Raw genomic sequence first — 16,557 nt, forward strand, 5'->3', positions numbered from 1 at the left:
CACTAGTAAACCTGCAGATTGAGAGCGAAGTGCTCTGTTAGGAACATAAGGAACAATCAGATCTCTGATATCAGATGGAGTTTGGCCATTTAAGGCTTTATATGTGAGAAGGAGGATTTTAAATTCTATTCTGGATTTAACAGGAAGCCAATGAAGAGAAGCCAGGATAGGAGAGATATGATCTCTCTTTTTCATTTTCATCAGAACTCTGGCTGCAGCATTTTGGATCAGCTGAAGGCTTTTAACTACAGTTTGAACACTTCCTGATAGTTAAGAATTACAATAGGATATTTCTAATTTTTTCAATATTCTGCAGATGAAAGAGGGAAATTCTAGAAACCTCTTTGATGTGGGATTTAAATTTACAGTTATATAGCTATATATATTTTTAAAGAATCTTTTTAATGTAATTAGCAATAGGACAACAAAATTAAACACCTGCAACATACATACTCATGTATTTATAATGTAGGAGCTTCCTTTTTGAAGTGAAATTACTCATACTAACTACATGGTACTATTCTATATGTATATCATACAGTCTATATAAGATACACCTACAGATTCAGAGTCTGTTCTGCTTCTATGTGTTCTGGTTGCCTTATTTTCTTTAAATCCATCCTTGTTTTGTTTTTTTCAAATCATCTTAATTGGCTGCTGTAGTCACCTTCCAAAGTCATATATTGTACTTCCTACTCCAGTACATTTCTAGGAAGCTAGTAATTACTTGTTCCTTTTGGCCCTGCTTAGCTTTGTAATCTGCTGTTGCTGTTTTTTTTTCTTGATAGGTCAAAGCTCATTTTTAAGAAGATGCATCCTTGATGTTTTATTTCTCTTTTTCAACACAACTAGGTCAAATGGCAGCGCATTAGGAGGCAAATGCAGAACTTTGATGTATTGACATGGTAGTATCTGCCTCCAGGGAGAATACCAAAGACAGCTGCCCTCACTGCAATAAATATAAATCTAACGGAGTCAAATCTTCTTAAAATAAATGCAAATAAATACAAATAATGTTTTTTTTTTTTTTTTTTTTTTTTTGTAAAAAAGTTGGTCAAGTCTCCTGACTTGAATAAAAGCACTATTTAAGTACAGGCCATTTACCATAATGTTTGTAAATATTTATTTCCCGTCATGTGCGCCATCCAATGCAGATCATTGGCTCCATCCTCATTTAGTGAAAACTAGTGTGATTGGATGAGTCATATAATGCAAACACTCATTGTTTGCATTGCTAAAGGAAATCATCATAAGCAAGCAGGTGTTCTTCAAACTGCTAACGTGAATTGTCTATGCCATGCTACAATGTGGGATTCAGAAAAAGATGTTAAAATGTCTGAAAGGTCGGACACAGGCAAGAGCGTATCGGGAGACGGAGACCAACAAGACCTCCCTCATCCTTGGCCCTATCTCAAAGAATTTTTCAAAATAGTCGAAAAATTGGCTTTCAATTCATATAGTGGGATCTGTTTTTTTAAGGTTACTTTATACTTTTATACTTTAAGTAGTTTTTGGAGCACATACTTTTTCACTTTTACTTGAGTAAAAAGATCAAGTTGATACTTCAAGTTTTACCAGAGTGTTTTTAAACTGCAGTATCTATACTTCTACTTATATTACAGATGGAGTCATGTAACGAAAGTAATTTCTCCCTGAGATTATTAAAGTATTTCTGATTCTTATTCCTGGTTGATGGGACAGGTGTTGTGAATGAAACGGTGCCCAGCTTGAAAGAGCTCCTGTGTGTCGCTGAATGTGTGCATTGATGACTGAAAGACATCTTCTGCCTCCATTTATCTGTTTACAGCAGTGTGTTGAATTCACGTTTATGTATATTTAAAGACATTTCAATTAGTGGAAAAAATTGCAAGGGGGAATATAAAAATAAAATAAAATAAAAAACAGTCTAATCAACCAAATATTTTTGCGACCTCCATGCAGTACCTCTGTGGACCCCCTAGGGGTCGCGGACCCCCTGTTGAAGACCTCCGGTCTTATGACATTGAGATCACCTGACAAAGAGCGTTACGTTTCCAAATATCGCGAGACGCCGAAACGTAACGAAGTGGAGCGAGAACCAAGCACGGAAACTTCCGAACAGACCTACATGCTGTAGCGAACCCCCTCCCCTCCTGGCTGAAGAGTCTTCTCTCAACTAACGGTGAACCGTTGGTGACCGTGACGGTTTTCACCTTTCTGTGCCTCTTAACTTCTGGATGTTTATCCTCTTCGCTCGGATGCAAAGCACGTCCTCCAGCCCGCCGTTTATGTTTCATTGAGCGGAGTAACCTTCACCAATCACTCCCTGCTTTGGGCCTTTTTTTTTTATCTCCAAAACAACTAACTACTTTCCCAACAGCAGTTCCAGTGCAATGGTTTGAGCAGGCATACTAAGTTCTCTCCTTCATGAACAATGTGTGAAAACTGCGCCGAGCTGGTGGAGGTTTTAAATGAATGTAAGTAAAACAAAAAAGTCATTTTGTTTGCATTATGCTGGCTGAACTAGCTGGATGATGTTAGCATTGTTGCCTGCTGAAGCTTGATGGCAGCAAGTTAGCATCCTGGCTAGCTAAATAGATCTATATTTTTCTTCTCTTTGCTTTCCTTACTGTTTCTGAATTTTAACCACATCGTTCGTCGTGATTGTTGCGCTGTTCGGTGGGAATATTCTGTAGCGGCTGACATTGCTTTCTTTCCACGTCAGTCTGAGCCGATTTTCTATGAAAACTGAAGCCTTTCTTCTCTGCAAAAATTGCAGTTAAGTTTAGGGCCTGTCTGTCAAACAGCGCCGTAGAAAATCAAACTCTTTCATACACTGAAATCATGTCCTGTGGGACTTTACAGTAAATATGTCAGTGCTGTTGTGCATCGCTGACAAAGGAGGTTTTAATCTATATAAAACACTGTTAGGAGGTGGATCTGTGAGTTAGCATGCTAAGTTAGCATGCTGAGCTAGCAAGCAGGCTGACTTTGTTTGATGTGTTTGTCAGGTCAGTCTGCTAGCTGTCCACCCATTGTTTTGCGGACGGCCACATCTGTTGTTCAGAACAGGCTTAGAACTACCTAAAATATTCACTTATTAACGGATACTGACACCAAACCGTGAACAACTGCAGCTAATGTTTGTTTTGCCTGTTAAACGTTGTGGAGCTAGCGGGACTAAGCTAGCCAGTACATTTAACGGCTGAAATAAAAGGCAGATGTTTGTCACAAGCAGTTGAATAATCCTCAGTTAGCGTCAGGTTTTCACAGGCATTTTATCTAGAATGGTCTTTCCTCTTCTGTTATTTCTTCTTTTTTTTAAAGGTTAATTTTGACAGATTATTTCATTCCCATATCTGGTTAAAGGCAGATATTAAATCAGGAATACATTGTGATCTTTATTTCTGGTTTATTCGTTTTTTTCTCCTCCAGGTTGTTGTTTTTTCCCTAAACAACCGGTTTAGATGAACTGGTTGAAATGATGGGATGTCTCTGTCTGTGCAGGCTATTGTGTCGGCTTGTAGTGATTTAAGCAAATATCCTCATAGACTACAGGCTCCTGTTTACTACATCAACTATTGGGAAACTGATGGGAAATGGTCGTTTCTGCTTGTGTCTGAACTAATGTTGATATAATTGAGTTTAGGTTGCAAAATATTGAATAAAATTAGGGTTTTATTGCTGTTTTTCCCTCTACTATATACATTTTGATTATACCAAATGTAATTTCTTTTTTCCAGTCATCACAATATCTCCATTACTCTTTGAAAAAGAGGGGAAAAAAACATCCAAATGACCAGATATAGTATTGGCATGCAGTTTGAGTATTGTCTTTTATTTGAGCAGCCTGTTTCTCTTATGATATTGCTAATGCAGATGTTCCCACTGCTGTAACTTGTGCTAAGTAAAGATAATCAGCTAGAGTTGCAGATATCTAATAATAAATTATTGGACAGAGTGGTTCCATGTTAGGGGTTTGTATTGGCAAAGAAGTCCTGATTCGATTCGAATCACTATTCACATGCCACGATGCGATTCTGTCACGATGCATCATGATACTTGAAATATTGCGATGCGTTGCGATATTTTCACTGAACACTGTAAGAAAAAGATACAGCCCTTACCAGTGGCTGACTGGCTGGGTATGATCTGGATAGTGTCTTCAACTGATACATAACTGAAAGCATCTGAATTCATACATAGCTGTATTTATTGAAACGACTTTTGGAGGTGTTGACATGAAAACAAATACTGGACAGAAATATTACTATTGCTGGCGTGGACACACTGACAAAAAGATCTTAGGATTCGTCAAACTTAAAATAAGGATAAATAAAAATAAGGATAATCAGTTCCGTTTACATGGCCTCAGTGGTCCTTTAAACCAATGAAACGAAAACATTCAAATGTATATTTCCCCTTTTGCAAATGACGTGCATCATATCAATTTCATTTTTACCTTCTTTGTTTTTAAAACCAAAATGCATCCAAGCATCTGACTTGAAATTTGATGGAGCCGCGGGGCGAATTTTCATAGTGTCCTCCATGTTTTATTTCATATGACTCGTCGCAGTATCCCACCGCCAGAAATGCTTGTGACACAAGGCAGCGAGCGTCAACACTTCGCAGCGACATCTGCTGGACTGGAAGTTGTATTCCACTTGATTTGGCTGATGTGCGCCAACCATTCATGTATTTTATTTGTTCATTTTTTTTTTTTTATATATATAATCAATTCTTGCCTTCAAGAATCGATGCAGTAGATCATAAAAATTAGAATCGCGATGCATCGTCATGACGATTATTTTGCACACCCTTAATCCATGTTGGGAGGTGGCATTGATTAGCATGTTGGGATTCACTACAGAAATGAAAGTAAAGGCCGACAGAAAGAAAGTCATCGCTGTAAAAGTATGATAATATGTCCATTTTGGTTTGTTTTTTGTCTTGTAGAGAAACATTTGGTCATAGTTTTGATTTTTCAGGATGAAGGCTGGATGTTGGCATATCTCTAGAAGTAATAGTATAGTGAGGATTTGTAGTTTTGAAAATATGACTGAATGCATTACCATGTTCTGTTTAACGGTCCACCTGTATTTATTGGACCTTAATTGCTGAATTAGTCTCTTTTATGATGAGCAGCTTTTAATTTTTAGTGTAGTATTCTACTTGGTGCTTCTGTCTGTATGCAGTAATCGATGCATCAGCACAAAGACTTTTGAAAAACAGAAAAAAAAACTTTATTTTTATCGCATTGAAAGATATACAATAATGAAAACCTTCTAAGTCTATAAAACATTTCTGCTTTTCTGTAACGGCTGTATGCTCAACAGTTTTGCTCTTATCAACTGTAACTTTGGTCAGAATTTGAATAGTTAGGGAATCGCTGGACTGAAGAGTTCACCACATAACGCTCCCAGCAGGTTAGGGCAAATATTAGTGTAATGCAGCTTCAGATTATGCGTTAACCTAATTGGGGAGTCTGCTCTGTTTTATTTAGATGGTTACTTTATGGTTCCTCGTCTTTAGTGTAGAGTTTGCAAAACAAAAGGAAAAATGTTCCCATATAGTTGCTTCCAGCTCTACACGCCAGATACCTTCGGTTAAGGAGCTTCATCCGAACTTCCCTGCTGATATGTGTGTTAATGTCTGAGTTTATGGTTGAATGAGGAGCTTTGTTGGGGATCAGTGTTCAGTTCCTTTATAATGCTATCGTTCAATCCCTTCCCCTGAATTATGGCCTTCAAACAGCATGATGCTGCCACTACCATGCATTGGGGTGCTGCGCTGTATTAGTTTTTAGCTGCCCTGTGAGCTGCATGTTTATGGCTGAATCCCATTTTCAGATGATTGCATAAACGGAGGACTGAGAAACGCTCCATGTGTGGAAAATTGTTTGTTCTTTGTGTTGGTTTGTCACAGAAAATCTGCAATTTCTGGTTATAGTTGGATAGGAAAGGCGGTTAAAACTTTTAAAAAGCAGCAAAGCTTAACAAAAGAAAATTAAAAACAATCCGCTGGACTTTGTTTCCAAGTTTAAAGACGTTTCGCTTCCAAGATTACAGGAAGCTTTTTCAGCTCAAAATGTCAGGAATAGCGCTGAGTTCGAGGTTTTATACAGTAAAATTTCTGCTTTATATTGTTTCTACTTTATATTATTAGTTTAAAGGTTAAAATTATTTCCAGAAAAGATCATGGCTGTATCATTAACGGTTTTTCTGTTTTAGGCAAAGAGGCCAAAGTGAGCTTTGATCGTCCTGGAAAGCCTATATTTGCCATTGTTTTTGTTTTGTTTACTGTATAAAGTCTCAAACTAAAAGCTATTTCTGACATTTTGAATTGAAAAAGCTTCCTGGATGGAAGCGAAACGTCCTCAAACTTGGAAACTAAGTCCAGCAGATAGTTTTTAATATTCTTATTTTGGAATCACTATGACCTGACTGACTGAGAACCTTGACCAACATAACAGAGCTTAACGAAGCGCTGTGAGCTGTGACTATAAAATATTACAGATATTACGGTTTGCCACCGTGTTTGTTTGTAAACCTCTTAATGGTTTTTCATATTGAACAGTAGAGTTTACAGCTTCCCGTGCAGAACCGGCGTTTCATAACTGGAGAAACACAAGGGGTGGTGTTTCACAGTGGGGTGCTGTCAGCTGTGACAGCCCAGTCAACCAGACTGGCAGCTCCATATGCTGGGTCTGAAGGTGACCTCTGACCTCCGTTTTGCAGCAGTATGCGTTTGTGAGAAATGGAGAAGAATCCAGTTTAACAAAGATCTGCAGCTCAGTTCTAATCAACTTACCACCATAAATATTGTGATTAAAAACGGAAAATAAAAAGTAAAATAAAACAACTTTGTAGTTTAAAACCAGGGCTGTTTTTTTTAAACATGCTGAATTGCTGCTTAAAGACTGTAAACTGTTCCAACACAAAGCTTTAAAGTTGTAAATCAGTCACCCTGGAAGCATTTGCTCCCTCATCAGGGTTTCTGTGCTGTGAGCCAAATGAATCAGAACATAAGACAGATTTTTCCTCAATGAATGAGAAGCTTCTGCTTTAGAAGATGTTTCTCTCGTTTGAGTTTAAATGATGCCTAAACTAAATTTATTAATGGATTGGAAACCTATATTCTTCAGTGGCATGGATACCAGTTCCAGTTTATGCTTGGGCACCAGTTCTGCTGCCAGCATCAACTGGAACACCAAAAAAACACAGCTGCTATCTAAGCACCAGTTATTTCAATTCAGTTTGTTTCTATAGCGCCAATTCACAACGCGTCATATCAAAGAAATTTACAGTTCACCAGATCATCCAGTAAGATTGATTCAAAGTTTTCTATCTAAGGAAAACCAGCTGATTGCATCGACTCATTGACTTGAATGCAATCCCTCACACTAAGCATGCTTGTAGCGACAGTGGAGAGGAAAAACTCCCTTTTAACAGGAAGAAACCTCCAGCAGAACCAGGCTCAGTGTGAGCGGCCATCTGCTGAGGCCCACTGGGGTTCAAGGAGACAGAAGCAGAGATACAAAAAGCAGCTGTAAAAGGCGGCCCCGTCCAGGAAACACACAGCCAGGCAGACGAGCTCCGAGCCAGATCCCATGTCAGAGGACGAAGAGAGCACATCCAGCCAGTAACAGTCAGAGAAACAGGACTACACTGGAAAAACAGGCCGATCTCCAACATCTATAAACAAAGGTGTTGATGGCAGCAGCACAGCTGATAGTTAACTGGGCCATAGAGAAAGAGTCGGGCTGAGGAGCTGGGTTCATGGACGCCAGAGGCCTGTTTCACAAATCAAGTTTACTTTCTAAACTTGGGGGCGGGATTCAGCGTGTGTGAGCTGTGATTGACACTCCATCAGACGCTCCTCTGGCTGTGATTGGTTGTTTTGACTCGTCCCGAATTATTCTTTCCAGATTGAAATACAGGCAGTAGGCGGGACCAATTGAAGCAGTTTTTTTCACAGGTTACATATCACATGTACTGCTGTCTGGGCATAGGGACAGTTTTAGCCAATATGACAAAAAAGTGATTTTTAAAAACTTACAGACTTCAGCTTTAATTCAAATTTGTAACAGAATTCAACATCACTGAACAATAATAATAAATAAAAAAACTGAACCAGCACAACATGACTATGTTTGAGTTTCAGCGCCACACATACAGCTGAGGCTGCAGCATATGTTTTTTTTTTTTTTTACAAATATATAAAAAAAAAGCCTTTTTCTGAGGCAGTTCTTCGACACTTTCAGGATTTTACCAAGACGGCATTAAAAATAAACGCTGTGACTCTTTTTTTCACAGGATCAGGATTCAAGATCAGCTGCCTATAGGAAACGTTAACAAACTTTGTTATAAACTAGGGAAATTATCACAATTAGGCTGCTGATGCCGATATGATAGAAAATCCTCGAATGATTTCATCATTCATATGCAGCTTAATGTGAATCCGTTTGGATTTTGCAGAGTTTGCAACCAGACTTGGAGGAATATTACATGCAATGCTTTTCCTGACTCAGCCAAGATTTAAACTCTGCTCCTCCATGCATAACTACAAACATAACTGATAATTAGTTTCTTTTGTTGCAGTAATATGAAATGCCTCTCCTTAAAGACAAAGCTGCATTGCAGAAAACGGTGGATGTGTAAATAAAACACTGACTGCTATTTAATCTCTGGGCTTTATTGAGCCAACACTGAAGGATCTGTTTGATAGAGTCCTGTCTATAGAAGAAATAGACATTTTTAAACTTTGATTTTATAACTTTACACTTTTATCTTATGTAATTTTTGTATTCAATAAATATTTTTACTTTACCAGCCAAAACTTGTAAATATTTGCCTGCAAAATTCAACTGCAGATACTCACCAAAAATTCAGCAAAAAAAAGTAGCCAACAAAGGTAACAACATTGTATGTAGGGTTGAGATAATGAATCAGTTTAATCATGATTTATTGACTAATAATTGACTAATTGTTGGAGTATAGAGACTTTAAAACGTGCCTTTAGCTCACAGAGCAGTGATTATACAAAAAAAAAAAAAAACATTTTGCATTTATAAAAAAAATTCTATTAATTTTTCATCTCTCTGTATTCTCTAACCAGAACTCAAGTGGAAAAGATTTATTTTTACCTGGTTTCATTTTGTAAAAAATCTTTAAGGAACCTTCGTCTATCAAATTATTAATTGATTAATTGAAAAATAACGACACATTAATCCACTTGCAAACTAATCGACAGTTGCAGCCCTAATTGTGTGATCACTAGGGGTGTAAATCACATCCATCATGGCGATTCGATTCAGTATCGATTTCCTGACCCAATGTTTCGATTATTTTCTATAGTCAAGAATACACCACGATTCGATTCGATTAATCGGTTAATTTTTTGTTTTTAAAAATTTTTTTTTTACACCTTACAGGCTAAACAAAGTTTAAAGTTTGAAATAAATCAATGAAAGCTGTAATATCATTATGCATTTTTGTTTTTTTCAGAAACAACAGCAAATAACAGAAGTAGAAAAGTTGTATCAAAAAATACTGCAAAAATACATAATCAGTGCAATGAGTGCAAATCAATACCTCGGCTTAGGGCTGGGCGATAATTCAATAACGATATATATCGATCGATAGACGTGTGGCGCAATAGAAAAAAAGAGGGTCGATAAAAGTTTGATAAAAAAGGCAGTTTTCCTTCCTTATTGTAGCCTAGCATGTAGGTTTATGCTAGTCACTGCTTCCTTCCAACCAATCACAATCGCGGACCCAGGCATGCCGTCACCACGCGCCGCCCTCTCAAACCACAACACAGAGCACATGAAGATGTCGCAGCAAGGAGAGGCGGAGGGAATTGTTTCAAAGAAGGGTTTTTGTAGTTCGGCAGTCTGGCAGTATTTCGGTCATGGCAAGTCGGACAAAAAACAAACCACAGTCATCTGTAAAATGTGTAGGGAACCAGTGAAAACCAAGTCTGATAACACAACCAACTTTCTTTTTTTTTATCATCTCAGCCGCTCACAGCCGCAGGAGTACGAGCTGTGTAGGCCCCGACGCGGCTCTCCTCCGAGGAATTTTCGGGAAAATATATATATAAAGTTCTGGGCAGTTTCCCACGTAGTTCTAACAATTGAGAGAAAAATGCTGAGGGGCCAGAAACTTCAAAGTAATAACTCAGGTTAAAGCAGGAAACGGGGGCGGTGGGGGGGCATTTATTTATTTGTTATATTTATTTTGGTCACTTTTCTGGTCACTTTAGTTTATTCTTTGTCAGTATTTAATAACACAACTCTGGTCTCTTAAGTTATTTTTCTTTAAAACAATTCTGTTATGGTTAAAAAAGTTGGTTAAAGAAAGATTTAATTGGAAGTCTGTGTTTGTGTTCTTTATTAAAATAAAATCATTTAGCAATATAAAATGTGCAGGCAGAGCTGCACATAAAATATGGTTTCAAATCTTTTCAATAATTATCGATATCGATCAATATGCATTTTTTTTTATCGATAAGCTTTTTTTCTATATCGCCCAGCCCTACCTCGGCTCCAGACGTCCCGCCCCCTCCACAGACGCTCCGCTGCTCCTCTCCCAAATTGTAGCTGACCGCAAACAGTGCTGCAGACAGGAGGCCGGCTTGTTTTATTTTTATGACCGAAATTGCGGAAAACAACTCGTGAAGTTTGACCCGCTAGAAGAGCGAGGTACGCTGGGACCCTTTTTCCACCTGGATCTCCGCTCTTTTTGGCCCTCATGTCCCTCCGTCGTCGGACTAAACTGGCCCCCACTTCGTCGCCGCCTCGGCCGTATCTAGACCCACAGCGTGTAGCACAGACCACGCTTTAATATTTAGCATAATTTAAAAATGTCTATGTCAAGCTCACTGCAACACACTGCTGTAAGAGTATAACCGGGAAGCGAGGTAGGAGGGCTAAATAGGTTTAGCGCCACTGCAGCACGGGAGGGAGAATTGCGCCCAGGAGCAAATGGATAAAAAAACAAAAACATGAATTGATTCTCTTGCGGACAGATCGATGCATTGGATCGTCGGCTGCATCGATACAAAACGATTATTATTTACACCCCTAACACCCAGCCCAGCAGCTGTTAGCCAATCAAATTTGCTCATTTGATGACATCAAAATAATTTTTTTAATTTGCAATACATTTTTCAAACAAAAACATGTTAAATTGAAATATACCAATGCAACTTTAGGGACTTTGTGACTAAAAGCATTTGTTTTTCAGGGTTATTTGATCATATCCTGATATATATTTTTATGTAGCCCAAAGATATTGTTATGAAATTTTCTTCACCGAAGGTCATTTGTTGTCACTTCAAAACTGCATGCGCTTTGTTTTGTGGGATGTAAAAAAAATTTTTTTTTGTTAAAAATCCTGACATTCTGCAACCATAGCAATAGCATCCCACCACTGGGAGGCGCCGGTAAATACCCAGACTGTTGAAACAGTCAGGTCATATAAGCGCACACAGTGGTTATGTCTGCACCTGTTAGCCTGTCCCAATAACTCCTCAGAGAGGGGTGGGCGTGCCTGACTGAACACTGCTGGTTCTGTTTTATGTCGGGTTTCTTTGGTTGTAAATTCAGGGCAGCGATTGAGGGAAGACATTTGACTCCCTGAAGCTGGCTGGGAGCTTTATGGAGCCGTACTGAGGCCAGAACAATAACCGCAACCTGAGAACTGAGCTGTCCTAGTCTGCTGCCTCTGGTAGATGTGGAACTGGACTTTATATAGTTCAACAAATAGTAGAACTTTTCTCTATATGTGTCTTATTTATACTCAGAAAGGTGAAATAACTTTTTATCAGCAGCTGTTTGAGTCAAGTTATCTGAATTTTAAAACAAATTTTCCAAAGTGATTATGATAAAGAGGCCGACATCAGTCATGCGACACCCACCAGAGGATCCTAGGCTCTAAATTGTGATGCATATCTAAAACTCACTAAAATAATTGATGGTTTAAATATATAATTCCAAATATTCTGCATAGACCTTAGAGGTCCATTAGAGAGCAGACTGAGGAACATGGCATATGATGGCAAACCGTGGAGTAAAGTTTATAATCACTAAAGCTCCATTAGTCACAGCTTTCGCTCCTTTTTTAATCTCTTGGAAGCTGCTAACTTGCTGCTGCTTAGATTTTCTTTTTGGGGGTGATTGGGTTTTATTATGATGAATTCACCGATCTGATCGGAGTTTCAATTCACAGGGAAGTCATATTTCAATGTCAAATCATTCTGGCTTAAACATGTATATAAATGTAAATCTTTATCAGTTGATATTGTCCCAAAATTTAGAAAATGTCTATTTCTAAAATCCATGTTTTTATTTTCATTACACAAAGTTACATTACATAGACAACAAACTTAGTTGGAAGCCTCACATAGAATATATTAGAAATAAAATTGCAAAAACTATTGGAATATTATTTAAAATAAAAGATTTAATAAATATTAAAGGCCTGCATATTATATATTCCTCTTTGGTTATGCCATATTTGTCTTACTGTTCAGAAGTATGGGGAAATGCAAATAAAACAACTATTGATAAGTTAGTTAAGTTGCAAAAAAAAAAAAGCTATAAGGCTTATTAATAAGGTGGGAAACCGTGAACCAACTGATAAACTCTTCATTCAAAGCAACACATTAAAATTCAAAGACATTGTATATATAAAAATACTGGAAATAAAGCAGTGAACAAAAGTCTTCCTTCTGGTATTCATAAATGATTTAAGTTAAGAGAGAATAAATATAATTTGCGAGGTTTGTTTATATTTGAATGTGGAAAAGAGAGCCAGATAAAGTCTAGATGTGTTTCAGTTATTGGTGTGAAAATGTGGATTGAATTTAATGATGATTTAAAGTTATGTCCTTTCTTGGTGAATTTTAAAAGGGCTTTAAAATGTAAAATGATAAAATCCTATGTTATGTAGATTTGAATATTATTATGTTGAATATTTATATACGCAGTAAAGAACCTGGAAGGTTGTAAAGGTTGTAAGTATGAAACAGGGTAGGCAAGAAAAAGCTTTGCTTCAGCCTATTCCTTTTTTTTTTTGGTAAATTGTTGGTTTTGTTTTGTTTTGATATCGTTGTTTTGTTTTTTAATGTTAGATTATTTGCTAAAAATAAAGTGCAAGTGAAAGAAAGTCATTAACTTATGGAGGCTAGATAGTTATACTTCAGCCTGAACACCTAAATTCGGCCAATCATATCAACAGACATCTGCAAATCAAATTTTTTTCTGTCATAGCATCTCGATTCATATGTCGCAGCTAATATACGCAACGGTTGAAATCAGAAATGAGCGTAGAGCTAACAGAACTGGCAGCGTTGCGAGGCAAGGGCTCAAACATGTACGGCTGGAAGCCTTCTACACCAAACCAAGCTTCTGCCGCCCTGGCGTCCTCTTCCACAACATCTTCGTCCCCACTTTCCTCCTCTAAATAAAAAATGGATGACGGAGGAGACTCATCCACGACCTCTGACACTAAACTCTCCTCCTCTTGCATGTTTCCGCTGTCCATAGCGTTCCTTGACAGTGTCGTTTCTAAGTCATCAATTTAGTGCTACTTGGTCCCAATGGCATTTCCCATTGAGAACCTGCTAGCACGAAGTTGCTAACTGGTTAGCAAGATGCTTCCGACAAACCGGCCACAATCAAACTTGCTTGCGAACCTTCCGCCACAAAAACTCCACCCCCTTGATAATCGACCAATCACATTCACTTTATTCACTCGTGTAAATTCATGCACCAATCGGGAGAATTTAGAAATGCAACGATTGGAAAAGTCGCTTCCCTACAACATTCTAGCTTAGCCTTCAGAGCATCAGCCACTTAGTTTAGGGTATAAATGTACACTGAAACGACCTTTTTTCCCACTCATGCAGCCCACCCTTCCAGTCACACAAACACACTGCTAAGAATCAAATCAGCCCATTTCACACCACTTTCACTGGCTGCACTTTATGGACATCCTACATTTCTTTTTCTTTTTTTCTGGAGGGGAGCAATGGTTCTCTGTAATTGGATCCCAAAGTGGAGTAAAACTAGCCTCGTGAGACCATCCTGATCTCGCGAGCTTTCAAGGTTTCATTCGCAGATCAGTCTGGAGACTCTCCGTTAAAGAAAATTTGGAGCCCTTCACCAAACGAACGTCCAATCAGCGTTGGCTTTGAGGCGGGTTGAGGTGTGACGCAACGAGAAGCGCGACAGTTCAGTCTAAAGAACATGGCGGCTTCAGTCATTGAAACTAGCGTTAGCGTGGCTATCGAGCAAGTTTTATCGGAATTACAGAGTATTTGTTCACTGAAAGAAGAGCAAAACACTGCTCTGGAGGCTTTTCTCAGAGGAAAAGATGTTTTTGCTCTTCTCCCGACTGGTTTCGTCAAGAGTTTGATCTATCAATTGGCTCCTCTTCGTCGTCGCTCTGTTAGTACGTCATATGCTTCGTTGATCTGATTGGTTTATTTGGCCCGTCTATCACCAACATAGGCCAATCAGTTAACCAGTATTTTCGCCCCTTCCCAAAATTACTTCAACGGAAGGTTTCCAGATGGATATGCGGAGCAAATCCATCTGGCGGAGTCAGGTTAGAGTAAAACGGCTCCCATGTGTTTCTTTACAAGATGATGAGGTGGTAGATGGTGCAGTGTGGTCTCTATGGTCAGACCCCCCGACTGTATTGTCTGTTTATCAGACATCTGGAGAAAAAAAGGTCATGAAGATTTCATTATTCCAACCAATTCATTACTTCACAGTAGTATAAATGTAAGCGTTAACTTGTGTAGTGCTTTTTCTAAGTCAGGCTAAAGCGCTTTACACTACATTCACCCATACACTCTCACACCGATGTATGGAAAAATTATAAATAATACAAATATAAATATAAAAGAATAAACCGAGCAGATAAGGCTTTGGCTGTCTGTGGAAAATGTTTATGTTGAGGTGATTCTTGGCAGCTCCTCCTTATCTGCTTGCATTTATTAAAAGGAATGTCCTTTAAGGGTTTGAAGCTGTTCTCTAATGGTGTATCTGTTGTTTCCTCAGTATCTGATGCAGACGGCAGTGAAGGAGGCTTCCAGCTGAAGAAGGAACATGCACTACGAGTGCTGGGCTACATCAGTTCCTGGTCACAGAGGTCTGTGTAACCGCTCGCAATATCTGAGCTTTTTTTACTGTTTACATGGGAAATAATCTCCTGATCTTTAATAATCAACCAGTCTATTCTAAAACAGATCAGGTAAGAAAAGCTTCCTTCTTGTTTTGTTGTTTCCAGGCAATGTCTGTGCTGCTTCAAGGAGTACAAGCATTTGGAAGTCTTCAATCAGCTGGTTTATGCCCTCATAAACCTGGTCATCGCTCAGATCAACAGCCTGAGAAACCAGCTTGGCAGTGCCCAGAACCTCACGCACAAAGGGTTTGCGGCCGGGACTGAAGAGGCCAGGCCCGACTGGGCCGGAAGGGATTCTGCACCCGCCCAGCCACCCTCCCCAGGGGAGGATGAACCCGTTAATGTTGAAAGGGACTCCGCCGAGGAGGACGGCAACACACCTGACCCAAACCAGAACACGCCTCAGAGCCACCAGCACGGCAGCATCCGGCCAGACGGAGCTCAGGTGGATCGGCTGGGAGCTTCGGACGGAGGCAGCGAGCCTGGAGAGACGGGGGACGGTGCTGCGGTCGACTGTGACAACGGCAATGCCGAAGACCAGGATCCCTTCAGCTCCTGGACCACAGAGGAGAAGGAAAAACTGCTGCTATGTGCAGCTAAGATTTTTCAGATCCAGTTCCCTCTCTACACAGCCTACAAACACAACACTCACCCCACCATAGAGGTAAGAAGGAACCCTTCGACGGAAAATAAGATAAATATCCTGATTAGAGATACACTGATGGTTTGACAGGCCGATATTAGCATTTGTTTTTTCTTATATCAACCTACAGTTACATGTCTTTAATATCACCTAAGACCCATGCAATGCTGGTGCATTCTTTTTCTCTTTAATCTTCTTTTCTTTAACACCCAGTTTAACGCCCAGTTGACACCAGCAAATGTTTATCGATTTATAGAAATGACGAAAGCGCAGTCACATTTCAATTAAACAACGGCTAAATCTTAGAAGCAAAGGCTTAGCCTTATGCAAAAGGTCTTCAATAATATAAATCAGTATATTTTTCTGGCCAGTTTTCTTTTTATGAGTAGAAAAATGCATTTTTGCATAATTTGGCCACTTTTGGCTAACCTGACTCCGCCAGATGGATTTGCTCCGCATATCCATCTGGAAACCTTCCATTGAACTAATTTTGGGAAGGGGCGAAAATACTGGTTAGCTGATTGGCCTATGTTGGTGATAGACGGGCCAAATAAACCAATCAGATCAACGCAGCATATGACATACTAACAGAGCGACGACGAAGAGGAGCCAATTGATAGATCAAACTCTTTCCGAAACCAGTCGGGAGAAGAGCAAAAACATCTTTTCCTCTGAGAAAAGCCTCCAGAGCAGTGTTTTGCTCTTCTTTCAGTGAAGAAATACTCTGTTATTCCGATA

The 16,557-nt window shown here is 39.0% G+C and overlaps 1 protein-coding gene across 1 annotated transcript in view; it reads left to right on the plus strand.

The window, feature by feature from the left end:
* Nucleotides 1–2,074: 2,074 nt before the first annotated feature.
* usp34 (ubiquitin specific peptidase 34) overlaps nt 2,075–16,557 on the plus strand; it is a 96,800-nt gene continuing 82,317 nt past the window's right edge. The window contains exons 1-3 of the mRNA XM_038278007.1: nt 2,075–2,456; nt 15,053–15,143; nt 15,282–15,840. Coding sequence (XP_038133935.1) covers nt 2,414–2,456; nt 15,053–15,143; nt 15,282–15,840 — 693 coding nt within the window. The 5' untranslated portion in view covers nt 2,075–2,413. The remainder of the gene's footprint in view (nt 2,457–15,052; nt 15,144–15,281; nt 15,841–16,557) is intronic.

Source organism: Cyprinodon tularosa, unplaced genomic scaffold (assembly GCF_016077235.1).
Source record: "Cyprinodon tularosa strain WSP-4 unplaced genomic scaffold, ASM1607723v1 ctg137, whole genome shotgun sequence".
In the NCBI taxonomy this organism is placed as follows: Eukaryota; Metazoa; Chordata; class Actinopteri; order Cyprinodontiformes; family Cyprinodontidae; genus Cyprinodon; species Cyprinodon tularosa.